General features: G+C 32.1%; 1 protein-coding gene across 2 annotated transcripts in view; it reads left to right on the top strand.

Moving 5' to 3' along the window:
• The first annotated feature begins 15910 nt into the window (after positions 1-15910).
• LOC129889351 (anaphase-promoting complex subunit 5) overlaps positions 15911-16810 on the top strand; it is a 30076-nt gene continuing 29176 nt past the window's right edge. The window contains exons 1-2 of one of the 2 annotated variants that reach the window (XM_055964620.1): positions 15911-16182; positions 16621-16780. In XM_055964620.1, the coding sequence (XP_055820595.1) occupies positions 15994-16182; positions 16621-16780 (349 nt within the window). In that variant the 5' untranslated portion in view covers positions 15911-15993. The remainder of the gene's footprint in view (positions 16183-16620; positions 16781-16810) is intronic. The other variant, XM_055964621.1, reaches the window with a different exon arrangement.

Genomic DNA, 16810 nt, shown 5'->3' with positions numbered 1-16810 from the left:
TTCTCTACATATATATATATACAGAATAATGTTTTATTCGGCCCAATTAAGAGCGTTTTGATTGCTCAAGTGTTTTTTGAATTTTTAACTCTTGAAAGTTATTTTTATAAATAATAAGTGTTTATGTTAAAAATAGGTATTTGAATTTTAGGGTTAAAAGAATTAAAAGGATAATTTGGGAATTTAATTAAAATATAAGGGATATAAAAATAATTTTCATGGTCAAACAAAATGGTTTTAAGCACTTAAAAAAAATGTTAGAAATCCTAACTTTTCATTTTTGACTGACTTTAAAAAATTTATGGCTTAAAGTTAACATTAGGCAAACACGTTCAAAAGCTAAAAATGAACTTTAAGTTGATTTTGACCAACTTAAAGCTCATCCAAACGGGCTCTAAACAAACTTTTCTTTAAGTTTGAGGGCAGCAATTAATTTTCTTAATTTATCATACTCTCTATTTGGTAGTAATAATCTATAGTCTATTCTATGTCAATCTAATTAAATTAACAAATATGACACACACATATATAACCATTGTTTAATAAATGAGGCATATATACCTCACAATCTTACCGTCTAACAAATAACGCATATTTACCATTTTCGTTAACAAATTTAATTTAAGGAAAAAATCTAAAGCTGGTTTTTAGTTTTAAAAACATGTCTTTAAAAATTTACTTCAAACATTTTCTTTACCCCTCCGAACTCTACTCAACTAAGTTAGTGTTTCACCCCAAGTTTTCAAATATTCTTAGCAAATAATTTTTGGGTAAAATTTTGGTAAAGTATCATGCGTTTGGCCATAAATCTTCTCAAGAATATTTGACTATTTCAAAAAATATTATTTTGTACTTGTAAGTTCTAAAATTATTAAAAATACCCATAAGTTTGTGTTATCATTTTATAATGAGCATGTTCTGTTAAAAAAATCTTACAACATAATTGATAACAATCAACAACAACAAAATAACAATAAAGGCAAGAGCAATACACTAATCGAATTAAAAGTAAAATTGTTTTTTTTTTCAATTTTGTCACTCAAACTATTCTTTTCAGATAAAGTAATAACAAACTATTTTTTATAAAACTTTCCTCACATTCTAAGAACAATCTCTTCCCGATAATAAATGATGGTGTTTTTATAAAATATAAAAGTTTGAGATACTGATTTGAATTTTTAAAACTTCCCAAGTTGTCAAGTTCTAGTTTACATTAATCGAATTAAAAATAAAATATTTTTTTTCTCAATCTTGTCACTCAAACTATTCTTTTCGGAGGAGGTAATAACAAACTATTCTTTTATAAATCTTCCTCACATTCTACGAACAATCTCCTCCCGACAATAAATGATGGATGTTTTTATAAAATATAAAAGTTTGAGATAATTTTTAAATTTTTAAAACTTCTCAAGTACCCAAGTTCTAGTTTTTCTAGAACTTGAAAACTTAGGATATTTGTCAACTATATTTGCTAAATAAAAGCAAATTATATGGACAAACACTAATTCTCAAATATTTTTTAAATTTTTCTCAAAAACTATTCGTGGCCAAACGGCACCTAAAAAAACTAATCCCTCTTTCATTCATTTTACGATTGAGTGAAAGAAGACTTGGGAATTTATTCCATTTGGTTCGGGTTTATAGGTGATTTTAAAAAAAAATAGTTTCAGATTTTTATTTTATTAACTTAATAAATATTGATTTGCTAAAAAAAGATAAATATGCATTATTTATCAAACAACGAGGTATATTTATTATTTTTTTAATAAAAAATATATCTGTTTTATATCATAAAGTTGAGTTAAGGGATTATATTTAAAAAAGTAGTATTATAAATTTGTATAATGTATAAAACAATTGTTAATTCTACTAGAATATTGAGGTTAGTGTTAGATATTGGATGATTTCAAAGTGGAAAATATTACGTATTAGATGTTTTCCAAGTGGCCCCCACTTGTAAGTGGACAACTTACCCACTTGATATTTAATCATCTTTTATGCCTATATATATGGGCATTGAGAGATTGCAGATACACACGAAAAATATATTTACCTCCTCTGTTTTCTACTTTCTTCTCCTTTATTCCCTCCGTCTTATTTTGGTAATTTAGCTTATATTATAACACGTTATCAGCACGAGGCTCCGGCTAATTTTTCAAGGTAACAAAAGTGGTAAGAGTTTTATTTAATTTTATTTTTATAAAATGGCAAATATTTCCAAAATTGAATTTACTGCTCTTGATATCTCTGGAAAAGACTATTCATCATGGGCACTTGATGCCGAAATTCTTTTAGAATCAATGGGTCTGGCAGACGCCATTAAAGATGACAATATGGCATCCAATCAAGACCGTGCTAAAGCCATGATATTTCTCCGTCACCATCTTGACGAGGGTCTAAAATTACAATATCTTACATTAAAAGACCCTCTTAAATTGTGGAAAAAATTAAAAGAAAGATATGACCACCTGAAGTTGGTCATGCTTCCACAAGCTCGTCATGATTGGCTAAATCTGAGATTAATGGATTTCAAAAATATAACTGAATATAATTCTGCTTTATTTAGAATTATAGCTCAGTTAAATTTATGCGGAGAAGAGATCACTGAGCAAGATAAACTTGAAAAGACATACTCCACATTTCCACCCGCGAATATGCTCCTGCAGCAGCAATATCGCGAAAAAGAATTTAAAAAATATTCTGAATTACTTTCTCACCTTGTTATTGCTGAAAGACATAATGAATTATTAATGAAAAATCATGATAGTCGGCCAGTTGGTTCTTTGTCACTCCCTGAAGTGAATCAAGCAAATTCTAACCAAAGAAAAAGAGGCCATGGCCCCAATCGTGGTCGTGGTCGTGCTCGTGCTCGTAGTCAAAGAAGAAATTTTAATCATGATGCTCGGCTGGCACCGAGAAATAACCAGCAATATAAAAGGCAGGGTAAAAAGCCAGAAGCTTTGCCGAAGAATAATTCAGAAACAATATGTCATAGATGTGGAGGTGTGGGGCACTGATCGCGGATTTGTCGGTCGTCAAAACGTCTGGTTCAGCTATATCAGACATCATTAAAAAGGGCAGAAAATAATCCAGAGACAAATTTTATCGCTGAAGATAATATTGAGCCTATGCATTTGAATGTAGCTGATTTATTTAATTTTCCAGACGAAAATATGAATATTGACAGGACTAATAATATGTAAATATTTTTTTTATCTGTATTAAATATTATATTTGTATTTTTCTAATCAATGTAAATAAATAAAAATTTGTGTAATACACCATGTGTTAATACGTATTTTATTTCTTATTGAAGAAAATATGGAAATGCATCAAATCTTATTTGGATCAATGATAAATCACGAGGATATTTGTGTAATTGATAGTGGAACAACTCATGCTATATTTAAAGACGAGAAATATTTTTCCAATTTACTTAGAAGGAAAGCTAATATTACTACAATTTCTGATAATTCAAAAATGATAGAAGGCTCCAGAAGAGCTACTATAATTTTGCCTAAGGGGACAAAAATTGTTATAGAAGATGCACTATTTTCTTCTAAATCCCCAAGAAACTTGTTAAGTTTTAAAGATATCCGCAAAAATGGATATCATGTTGAGACATTAAATGAAATGAATATTGAATATCTTGGTATAACCAAGAGTGTCTCAGGCCAGAAATATATTTTGGAAAAATTACCAACTCTGTCATCTAGCCTATATTATGCAAAAATTAATGCAATTAAAGCAAATATGATCGTAAACCAGAAGTTTACTGATCCAAATATATTTGTGCTATGGCATGATCGAATAGGTCATCCCGGATCAATAATGATGAGACGAATTCTTGAAAATTCAACTGGACATCGGTTAAAGAACCAGAAGATTCTTACAAATGATGAATTTTCATGTGCTGCTTGTTATCAAGGCAAATTAATTGCCAGACCATCGACCCTGAAGGTTGGCATCGAATCTCCTAGCTTTTTAGAACGTATACATGGAGATATATGTGGACCTATTCATCCACCTAGTGGATTGTTTAGATATTTTATGGTCCTAATAGATGCATCATCTAGATGGTCTCATGTGTGCCTGTTATCATCTCGCAACCTGTCATTTGCGAAGTTGTTAGCACAAATAATAAGATTGAGAGCGCAATTTCCAGATTATCCAATTAAGGCCATTCGCCTTGATAATGCTGAAGAATTTACATCCCAAGGATTTTGATGATTATTGCTTATCAATTGGGATAAAAAATGAACATCTTGTTGCTCATGTTCATACTCAAAATGGCCTTGCAGAGTCATTTATAAAGCGCCTACAATTGATAGCAAGACCTCTACTAATGAAAACAAAATTGTCAATTACTGTTTGGGGTCATGCTATTTTACATGCAGCAGCACTTGTACGTCTAAGACCGACACATTATAATAAATACTCTCCGTCACAATTAGTATTTGGTCATGAACCAAATCTAGCCCATTTAAGAATTTTTGGTTGTGCGGTATACGTGCCTGTAGCACCACCACAACGTACAAAAATGGGCCCTCAACGAAGGTTGGGCATATATGTCGGGTTTGACTCACTCTCCATAATTAGATACCTTGAACCAATGACTGGAGACTTATTCACTGCTCGATTTGCAGATTGTCGGTTTGATGAAATAATTTTCCCGCCATTAGGGGGAGAGAAAAAGGAACCCGAAAAAGAAAAAAAAATGCGTGGAGAGTTTCATCACTATCACATTTTGATCCACATACCCGCACATATGAACAGGAAGTCCAGAAGATCATCCACTTGCAGAAAATAGCAAATCAAATGCTAGATGTATTTACTGATTTGAAACGGATAACTAAGTCACATATCCCTGCAGTGAATGTACCTATCCGGATTGATGTCCCAAAAGGACCATCTACAAGTATCATAGCTTCTGAATCCCAAACACGCCTGAAGCGTGGTAGACCATTGGGTTCAAAGGATAAAAATCCTAGAAAGAGAAGCGTAAGAAATAATAAAGATGATACTACACAAGAACCTCCTGAAGAAGGTCAAGATTTGAGTATTTCTGAAGAAATCAGTGAACCCGAGACTCAAGTGAATGAAAAAACATATTCACTAGTTATGGATGGAATAACTTTTCGATATCTCATCAGTTTAGCTGTACATAAAAATTTTGAAATACATCTGATGGATGTAGTTACAGCTTACCTTTATGGTTCACTTGATAATGAAATTTACATGAAAATTCCAGATGGATTAAAATTGCCTGAAGCATGTAAAAAGTCTCGGGAAATGTACTCAATAAAATTGCAAAGATCATTATATAATTTAAAACAAACAGGGCGTATGTGGTATAATCGCCTCAGTGAGTACTTGATAAATCAAGGCTATATAAATGATGTCATTTGTCCATGTGTTTTTATTAAGAAAACGGAATCAGAGCTTGTTATACTCGCCGTTTATGTTGATGACATAAATCTCATTGAAACCCCTGAAGAGGTCCAAAAGGCAATTGAATATCTAAAGAAAGAATTTGAAATGAAAGACCTTGGAAAGACAAAACTTTGTCTAGGTCTGCAAATTGAACATTTAGCAGACGGAGTTTTTGTCCATCAATCTGCCTACACTGAGAAAATCTTAAAAAGATTTTACATGGACAAAGCACATCCATTAAGTACTTCAATGATTGTTCGATCACTTGAAGTGGAAAAAGATTAATTTCGACCTCCAGGAGAGGATGAAGAAATTCTTGGTCCTGAAGTACCATATCTCAGTGCTATTGGTGCACTTATATATCTTGTTAACGCAATTAGACCTGACATAACATTTTTTGTTAATTTGCTAGCAAGGTATAGTTCATCCCCAACGCGAAGGCATTGGAACGGTATCAAACATATTTTGCGATACCTGAAGGGTACTATTGATATGAGTTTGTTTTATACTAACAAAGGTTGCGCAGACCTTATTGGTTATGAAGATGTAGGTTATTTATCAGACCCACATAAAGCTTGATCTCAGACAGGTTATCTGTTTACACACGGAGGGACTGCTATATCATGGCGATCTACAAAATAGTCCATTGTTGCTACTTCTTCAAATCATCCTGAAATAATAGCAATTCACGAAGCAAGTAGAAAATGTGTGTGGTTGAGATCGATGATACAGTTCATCAAAGAAAGATGTGGTCTGGAAAATAATGTTAAAATACCCACAATTATATTCGAAGACAATGCCGCGTGCATAGCTCAATTGAAAGGTGGCTTCATAAAAGGAGACAGAACGAAACACATTTTATCAAAATTATTATTCACACATGATCTTCAGAGGAATAGTGAAATTAATGTACAACAAGTTCGTTCAAGTGATAATCTTGCAGATTTATTCACAAAAGCATTACCAACATCAACTTTTGAGAAGCTAAGGCATAAGGTTGGAATGCGCCGTCTCCAAAATATCAAATAAAGTTTTCATCAGAGGGAATAAAATACGCGTTGCACTATTTTTTCCTTAACCACGGTTTTTGTCCCACTGAGTTTTCCTGGCAAGGTTTTTAATGAGGCAGCATTCAAGGCGTATTAACATATGTGTGTACTCTTTTTTCTTCACTAGGTTTTTTTTTCACTGGGTTTTTTCTAAATAAGATTTTTAACGAGGCACAACATCTATGAAAATTCATGATAACTATGTATATTTATTCTTTTACTAGAATTTTTCATTACACGTGGACATCTAAGGGGGAGTGTTAGATATTGGATGATTTCAAAGTGGAAAACATTACGTATTAGATGTTTTCCAAGTGGGCCCCACTTGTAAGTGGGCAACTTACCCACTTGACATTTAATCATCTTTTATGCCTATATATATGGGCATTGAGAGATTGCAGATACACACGAAAAATATATTTACCTCCTCTGTTTTCTACTTTCTTCTCCTTTATTCCCTCCGTCTTATTTTGGTAATTTAGTTTATATTATAACAATTAGACATTTGAAAAGCTTCACATTTTAAAGAGTGAAAAATTGGGGCAACATACACGTGCTTATCATGCTTAAGTAATGTGAGTCTGATTAACAACTCCACTCTATAGTGAAAAGAGTGGGAAGCGCCGTTCAATAGATAATTGCCACGTAAACGAGACCATTATTTTCCTTTTTGTTTAACTATATTTTGCTAATATCCAGTGAGACTATTTTTTAAGTACAGTACTACTTGGTGAGAAGAGAACTAGATACATTTTTGTGTTTGATTTTAAAATTGTAAGAATTTTTATATAAGATGAAATTCAAACGATCATATATTTCGTGATATAAAAAGTTAGGTGGCGCATGACTTATCAAATTAAATATTTATGAGACTTTTCAACGTTACCAATTGTTTATAAATTTGAGTTCGGAGTAAAAAGTTATAATCAATTTATCAAAGACACTATAATTTGAAAGCTTGAGCCCAACCACTACGAATCATTAATATGACACGTACTGAAACTCGTGAAAATCATCAGAGGCCTTCCCATTTTGTTTCAGATTCCACGATTGATAATACGGCTCATGTTTTAAAAATACGATTTTGACTCGTGAAAATCATCTGAAACTCCCCAAGTTCACTTAGGCAACCACGAGTTGGATCACAACTGGTAAAATCAAGTACGATCCGTAGTTTGGACCTGTGAAAAGGTCTAGAGATCCTTAAAAATCACATTAGCAATCACGAGTAGTACCACGATTCATAGAATCACTGTACGACCCCGTATAGTGAAGTTCATTATTTTCAGCGAATTGAAAATATTTTTTCAATGATATTTTTGTATTTTTCTTATTTTCTAAGCCTGTACCACAATGTTTTGACTTGTACTAAATGGGGCAAAAGAAAGTTAATCGATTTAACCTTTTTATTCACGCCCAATACCCAGACAATCAAATTTAATACGCTTTAAGTTCTCTCAAGAAAAAAATTAGGATTATTCACTTTCAAGCTTCAGTTCAGAAATTTCATCAAGTGTGTTTATTCCAGGTATGTGGAATTTCATCAATGGGCATCCTTTGATCACCCATTGATTTCTAAAGAAACCTTCGTATTTCAATTATTAGAATCTATAAAAACCCAGGGTTTATATGATCAACATTAAATGTAATGTACTTCAATTTCTCTTCGTTACCAGTCGATAAATACATGTCTTTCCGTAACTTACAGTATCTTACTTAAAGTATATTTTCATGAACCCTCAAAATACAGATATTTCATGCCTTCAGATTGTATTCTTTTAAATTGCATATTACCTTTCAAATACAAAAATTGTCATGATTAGCTTTATACTCATTTTATCAGTTAGGAATATTACTTAGCACCGAATGGATATAGGGATGAAGGCGCACCCATCAGTTAGATTTGAGACCTTTAATAGCAATTTTTAAGTCATAAAACTACGTGTCATCATAGGTTTTTAATGGTCACCCGTAAAATCAAAACTGACACCTTAGTTCATTTTGGACATCGGCTTAATGGATCCACGTCGAATAATGTTTGTACCCTGGCAAAGCACAGAGCACTCTTCCAGTTGGGGTACAAATTGAACTATGTTTAACTCAAACAAATGTAGATTAATAGTATTTCCCACAATTCATTACATCGACCTTGTATTAATTTATTCTAGTTTAGTACTCTTATCAGTTGCATGTTGATTTATTTGATCATTACACCAGTTCATTTACTCCAGTTTAACATTTCAGATTTATCATGTTTAGTTTACTAGACTTGTTATGTATGTCTCATATATTCAGTACATTCAAAGTATTGATTGCATACCTCTCTGTGCTATATTATTTTATAATATAGGTTCAAAAGTTCAGCATCAAGCCCACGAATAGTACAACTTCCAATCAGCTCAGTAGTAATATTGTTGAGTCCTCATCTTTTGAAGACAACCCCTATATTATTGTTACGGCTACAATCACACACGCAAGTGTACGTAGTCTCTCAAGTAGTAAATCGCCTCTTTCAAGCCAGATGTCGAATCCACAGAGACCTTAATGAGGCGAATTATTTCTTTTCAACGAACTACACTAATTGCGATTGTGTGATAGATTTTAGATAATTTGTTAATAATTTTGGATGTAAGAAAATTTTCTAAGAATAAAAGCAATGCAGTAGTTATGTATATTAATCAGATTTCGAGAAATTCCAGGGCTATAGCATAACGCGAAGTCAAGCTTACTACTCTTCGATCTCAGTCTCCAATGGGTTATTTAATTACTGATCAAAAGGGTTATTAATCCAATCATGGTCTTTCGACCTATAATTGTCTATCTTTATCGTCAACCTAACTACATCATTGAGCGGGGATAAGTATGCAACAATAAAGACTCATTTAAATTATTATCCTTTTTCATTATCAACCGTGGTATATAGGTATGTGTCACGAGCATCTTATATACGAATCATCCTAGGTTATTCTAGTATAAACACATTCTTTTCATTCTTTGATCTATCTACTTGTCCTATTCCAAATTCAAGGTAGGCAGCACATATATTCTAATGCTGGCAAAACATTAAAATCATAACCCCAAAAATGCAAGAGTAATTAAAATCAATAACCCATCATCAACCAAGCTCGAATAATATTAAACCATGACTTTGTGGCTATAGCCTTAGAATTTGGGTGCTTAGCTACTCATATTCAAATAAGAAAACAAGTATGTAATTTCATACAAATCAATGGGTACAAGAAAAAGAAGAAGAAAAGGAACCTAAAATGCTTGTGAACTTCTTGCCCTTCCTTCTTTTTCTCCTCCAAAACGCGGTTGTTGGCCTCTCACAAGCCCTACAAATTTATGTAAATACCCTCCTTCAATTATTATCGGACCCAAAATAATAAACAAATAAAAAGTTCTTTGAGCTATAGTGGTGCGGCGCACCACTATAGCGCCTGAAATGTGTCTCTGAAGTTTGTATGATGGCGCGGCGTGCCACTATAGCGCCTGCATAGAATTTGTTGTTTTCCTCTTGGCGCAGCGCGCCATTGTAGCGCTTAGAATGTGTCTCTGAAGTTTTGGCTCTGGCGCGGCGCGCCACTATAGCGTCTGCAGACCAAATTTCTCCCTTATTTCTTGTGCTTCTCCAAATTTCCTGTATTTACTTAAACACATACCTTAGTGCACACTTGATTGGTATTTCATTCAAAACACACTATTTAGCTCCAACATCTTCTCAAAACGCCTAACAAATATGGGCAACCATGGCATATGGGCTCATAAATGTGCCCAAAATCAATTATATTTTTTATTTCGATTTTCAGACAGTTAGAATTAGTTGGGGGTTTGTCCCACCCATCTTAATAGAGGCTTTGATATAATCAATCAACTGGTAGAATCAGCTTTATGATTTGTTTAGATATTCTACATTTATCCATTTAATGTTTTGGATTTATATGCCCCTTTTTAAATTCAGCTTCTACATCAGTTATTTCAGATTATATGTATGAATCCTAGTGTCACGTCAGATCATGAGTTAGTTTGGAGTGACTTGTGGCTCTAAGTATCGTGTTACGATTAGAGAGTAATCTCGGATTGTGACAACAATGCATAAAGATTGATCCCCAAATAAGGATTTATAGGTTATGTTAGGTTTTTTAACATTAGGAGAGAGATGATTAACAACTGATAATTATGTGTGGAGTGAATTATCTTAGATCCTCATAAAAAATAAACTTGAAGAGATAATTCATTTGCAAAATAATATAAGTCAATTGTTAAATATATTTGTTGACCCCATGTTATAATTCAACTATTGATGCTCTAATGATTTTTTTTAATAAGATAGTAGATTTCATAGAAGGCATCAAGAAGATGCATCATTTACAAAGCATAGAAAAGCACAAGACATTGCTAGCTCTATTACAAAAGGCTGATCTAAAATTAAGGAGCTAACAAAGTCCAAATTCTTTTTAGGAGAATTGACAAGGGAAAAATTTCTCCATCTACAGAGGATTGTTAAAACTCTAGACTTAAGAATGTAACCTGGAAAGAGATGTCTTCAAAGCATCTATTGTTTCTTTCTGTCCATACACACCAAAAAATACAAGTTGGGATCATCTTCCGTAATTTCCTAGTGGGCTTTCCGACCTTCCATAAGCTCCAGCTAACCAATGCATCTTTAATGCTACTTGGCATAACCCAGTTTAGACCAAAAATCGAGATGAACATATTCCATATGCCCGTAGCTGCTGTACAATGAAGAAGGAGATGTCTATTGGTCTCTAGGATCTGGTGACATATGAAGCATCTGTTGATAATGTGGATTTTTCTTCTGATGAGGTTGTCTTGGGCGAGGGAGGCTTCATGAAGGGTTAGCCAGTTAAAATTCTTGAAAAATTCTTGAATGGCGAGGTTTATGATACACATGAAGTGTGATAAACGAATTAGTTCCAATGATAAAAAAATTTGAAGAATGAGAGGAGCAAATGATCAAGATGGTCATAATAAATAAGGCAAATATTTAAAAGAGCACCACAACATAACATTTCATAAAATATTGACAAATGTTCAAATACTTGAAAATGATAAAAGATGATGAGATCTCAATAAGTTATGTCTTGGTGAAACTGATATAAAAATGAATGTCGATAATATTTTTGATATAATGTAGCGATCAACATTATAAATGATATCGAAGATTTTGATTTTAAATATGTCAAATGACGTGGATAGATAAATGACTGCCCAGTAAAATACGTAATTTAAGTATATTTTATTTCACTTGAAAAAGTGTTATTTTAAACTTTTAGTCCAAACAACAAGGTATAATGTTAGTGGGGTACAAATGATTTATTGTGCGAAAAGTAAAACCATAAGATATAAAGAATGTCTTGTGCCTTGAGAGATAAAGATTTTGGGGGAAATAATCCTAACCTTATTGTTTGAAGATGTGTTCTCGTGTAGTGGATGAAACGAGTTTTTTTTTGATTTGACAATGTATAAAAAATTTGAATGTGTATAATAAAATTATTGTCATATCTAAAAAGATAATAAAATTTTATATGAAAATTCTTGAAAGAATTAAAAGGTTTTAAAGGGATTCATTGAATACCCCAATGATTGTGAGATTGCTTAACATAAAGAAAAATCAATTTCAATCTCATGAAATGGTTAGAAAGTATCATGTTTTAGTGCAATTAGTGCACTTAAGTATCCTGCTATTATTATTCACAAGATAATTTTTTTATTATTATTGTGCAATCAAAATATAATTTCACTTTTATGTGAAGATATTTAAGTGAAATCAAATATTGACATGATTTTGTTATTTCAAAATCAGTATTGTCAAGGAATTCCTGATTATGCAAATAAAATAGATATTTGATATAAATAACTTTTGATCGCACATGAATTTTCTATTTGCATGTGAGGGTATTGTCATATTACCATATTCCACAAGACAATCAACATTAATATTTATTCAAGTGCCGCCAAAATACTAGCAATTTATAAAGCAAATATCTCAACACCTAAAAGATATGTGATTTTTTCTTGAAAAAAAGATTTCAATAACGTATGAAGATGGTGATGCTAGCATAACTCAACTAAATAAAAAATATATCTAATAAAATCAAATAAATAAGTTTGCCAAATTTTTTTACTTTTTTTTCAGACACGATCTTTAAATGTATATAAGATTGAAATAACAAGCCATGTGTATCTCAGGATATGAATATTTTTTTTCTTTACTTTTTATTATTTTGGAATGATTCTCATCGTATAAATTAGGATATTCTTCAACTTTAAAAGACACATGTGAAAATATTTAAATAAGATATCTCTACAATCTGCTTTTTATATCTCTCGTCTGTATTTCTTTGTAATATCCCCTAAAAACGTTGTATACGATGTTTCAATTTTTGCCTAAACATGATACAGTCTCTGTATTTTGGTCATAACTTTTCATAGAAATATCCAAATTGAGTGATTCAAATTTCTGAGTAACCACAAGATCATTACCTACAACTTTTATGAAGACCATATTTTAAGATTCGGAGGTTAAGTAGGTCAAATAAATTAATCTTTGTAAGGTAGGATGCTGTTACGGAAATGAGTGTTTATAGAAGAAACATCATATCTCACTGTAGGTTTATCCAAATTGGTTGATTCTTGAACTATATGAAACTAGACTTCCATATCTACAATTCTTATGAAGACACCAAATCCTAATAAGGAATTTATCTTATTCAAACGCAGCTCCCAAAAAGAGTATTCTGTCAAAGATAACTCATTTCACCTACCATAGAAAGATCTAGATACATTTGACATCACTCATGACATAAATTGTCCTCCATTTAACATCATCCATGACATCAATATATTCCACTAAATTTTCAGATTTTTATTTATAATTATTTTATTTATTGTTAGGTCATCTTTCCCACCTATAAATACCCACCTTATTTCCTCATTTTATTCATCAAGCTTTCTCAAGCAAATCTTCTCTCTATACACATTCTCAAATATAGTTTTAGTTCTTAGTAGTGAAGAAATACTATTCCGGTGATTCATATATTCCGGGTAGTACACAAAACGTTCCGGCAAGGAGAGAAGCTAGGACTCAAGAGTGTTCATTAAGTCTTCCGGTACCAACTAAAGCTTCGGTTTCCAGGTATGTAAGGTTTCAATGAGAGTATTCCTTCCACTCTCATGTCTAAATTATTTTGATTATATAATAAATTATGTTTATTTTCTTTAAGCTTTACTCTAAGTTATGTGGGTGTTTATCCATGGGTTCTTCCACCCATGTAGTCCAAAAACTCTTTCAATTAAATATCTTGATTTCAAGTAATATTTTCTTATGTTAATTCTTAATTTTACTTAATAGTATGAATCATGGTTAAACTAATGATTATTGCTCTATTTTGATGCAACATAATTTCATATGTATGAATTGATGGTTTACAAGTAATTCTTTTATTTAAAGGTTCTTGAAATTCATGGTGGGTTGTTTAAAGCATGATTTTTAATTAATGGATTTCAAAGTATTTATGTATATTTATTTACATACATATTTGCAAGTTAAAGTGATTTGAACCCACCTAGTTTTACTATGTTTTTAATAAAGTTTGACTTGAAAGCTTTGACTCCAAATAAATATTTATGAAAGTAATATCTATGATCAAAAAGGGAGTCTTATGAAATGAAAGAATGATAAAATGATATGAATCATGGATTCTTTATGCAATAAGGACAATTCTTGCATATTTGAATTATCAAATGTTTTAATGAGCTATTCTACCGAATATGATGTTTGAATTCTCAAGTTATATGTTATGAATATTTTGAAGTATTAAACTATTCCGTGGGATTGACTTAGCACCGAATGAGGCATTGAGGTGGGATTCGGTAAGGGAATCCTAGTAGCAACCCCTTGTCTCATTAACTATGTGCCAACATAGGAGCCCTTGTAGGCTTAGGCTAATGGATCCATAAATAGCCCTTAAAGTTAAAGTTAAAGAAATGAATGAAGTTGACGGAGTTCTACCTGGCAAGTAGTCTCCCTGGCCAACGTAGGGGGTTATGTTGGATTCCATGTAATAGCTCGCATGGTCTTAAATGTCGGTTATGGTTAATTTCCCACAAAATGAATGTTTTAAAGGATATCCATATGATTTATTATGCATGTATTACATTATGTTCCATATTACATAAATGTTTTAATGTTTTCCTCAATGTTCATGCATCCTTACATACTTAGTACATTCAAAGTACTAACGCATACTCTTTTGCCTACATGATATCACCATGTAGGGATCGCTGCTCCTCCTCGTTCTCCTCCACGTGGCTAGTTGATATTCCATTGAAGACTACTTTTGGTGAGTTCCCATGTTCCGGGAACAATACTCCTTTGTCTTTCTAGCTTATGATATGTTAAGATATTTTATTATGGTATTTCTTCTATTATGATTGAGGGTGAGCTAGGAACTTGTCTTAGCCCCATTAAATCTAATAGTTAGAGGTATTGTTGGACATATGTAAGTTGAAGATTTATTATTATGATTTCCGCTTGTCTATTTATCATCATTACCTATGAAAGGCTAAAAGAATGCTAAGAGGCTTGTTTGAGGTACTTTCGGGTTTCTCATTCGCCATGTCACGTCTAGGCCCTAGGCTTGGGTCGTGACATTCTTGTTCTATATTACTTATATTTTACAATAAATCGATAATATGCCATTATTAATAGCATACATTATTTCCTTTTTAAAAAAAATTTAACCTGTTTGGCCATGATATTTTTTTTTTGTTTTTTAAAACTTTATTCAAAAAAACAATGTTTGACCATGAAAATTTCAAATACTACTTGAAGTTGTATTTATAATTTAGAAAAGACCAAAACCTTGTTTTCACTTTTACTCTATTTTTCTTTTTCAAATTTTATCCTATCTTAAAAATAATAAAAATAACTCCATTTAAATCATATTTCATGTTGAAATCATATTTTATATTTTTTCAGGATAAGTACACTCAAACAACCAAATATCATTTTCAAAAATTCTAACCAAACACAAGTTTCCCTGTTTGGCCATGAAACAAAAAAAAGTCATTTTTTGTTTGAAAGTTTTGAAGTTAAAATTGAAATTGCGTTTGGTCATAATTTTTGTTAAAAATATTTCTAAATTTGAATATATTTTTTCTAACCGTAGTTTATACCCTCAATTTCTAAAAAAAATAGAAAAATCACCAATTTGACAAATTTACCTAAAATATATAATTAAATTTGTACTTTATCTCAAATAGATAGTCAATTAGTAACATAATATCAGAAATTAGATCTCATATGCGAGCTATTATATAATATTGCAAATATTTTTATATTTTACTTTTAAAAATCTTAAAGTTGAAGTATTTAGTAGCGTATACATTTGAAAAAAGTAAAAAACAAACAAGAACCACCAAAATTTCAAACTTGAAAATTAATTAGAAGTGTCCTCCGTCGGAATCCGGCGCGTTCGCTTGCTCCATGTCAGCCGCAGCCGCAATGGCAGGGTTATCGAAAGCGCCGGGAGCTTTCACCATTACACCACACAAGCTCTCTATTTGCATTCTCATTCAAGTCTATGCTCCCCCTTCTCAAAGCTCAGTTCCTTTCCCTTTCTCTTCCGTCGCTCAACACAATCTTCTGGGCTCCTTCTTGTTATCTCTCACTAAGGTTAGCAACATTTCTTACCTTTCAAGTTCTTTTTGAAAAAGTGATTTTTTAAAATGATAATTAAACACGGATTATGATAAGTGAAACCGATTTAGTCCGAGCTAGCAATTTAATCAGATAAAAGAACCAAACGAAACAGCTCCTCAAGGTCAGTGCTATGTGCTGCACTTGTTGTACCTTTGGCATCAGAGGATTCAGAATTCTTTATGTTGATAGGGTTAAAATTTCCGACTTGAGCTTAGTTTTCTTCATGTCTAGAAAAAGGTACCTGAAACTTTTACTATTGTGTTTGATATGCATTATGCTGATTTGAATTTTACTAGTCACTTATTCTTGGTGTGGAGAATGTGTGTTAGGACTATGTAAAATGGTTAGGGTCTAAGTTTCCTAGTATAGCGTGGAGAGTGCTGTTTGAACATTTTTTTTTTCTTGGAACAGTCGTCTGAGGATATTTTTGAGCCAAAGCTGGATGAACTTGTCGCACAGCTTAGGGAAATTGGAGGTGTGTTGAATCATTGGTTGAGTGACCATTTAGCTCGCAAATTATCATCTTTAGCCTCACCAGATGATTTGTTCAACTTTTTTAATGACTTGCGAGGTAATGGAATTCATTGTTGCTGTAAGTTTG

The sequence above is a fragment of the Solanum dulcamara genome, chromosome 5 (genome assembly GCF_947179165.1).
Source record: "Solanum dulcamara chromosome 5, daSolDulc1.2, whole genome shotgun sequence".
NCBI classification, from domain to species: Eukaryota; Viridiplantae; Streptophyta; class Magnoliopsida; order Solanales; family Solanaceae; genus Solanum; species Solanum dulcamara.
The sequence above is the reverse complement of the archived record's forward strand: the minus strand, read 5'-3'. Positions and strand labels throughout refer to the sequence as shown.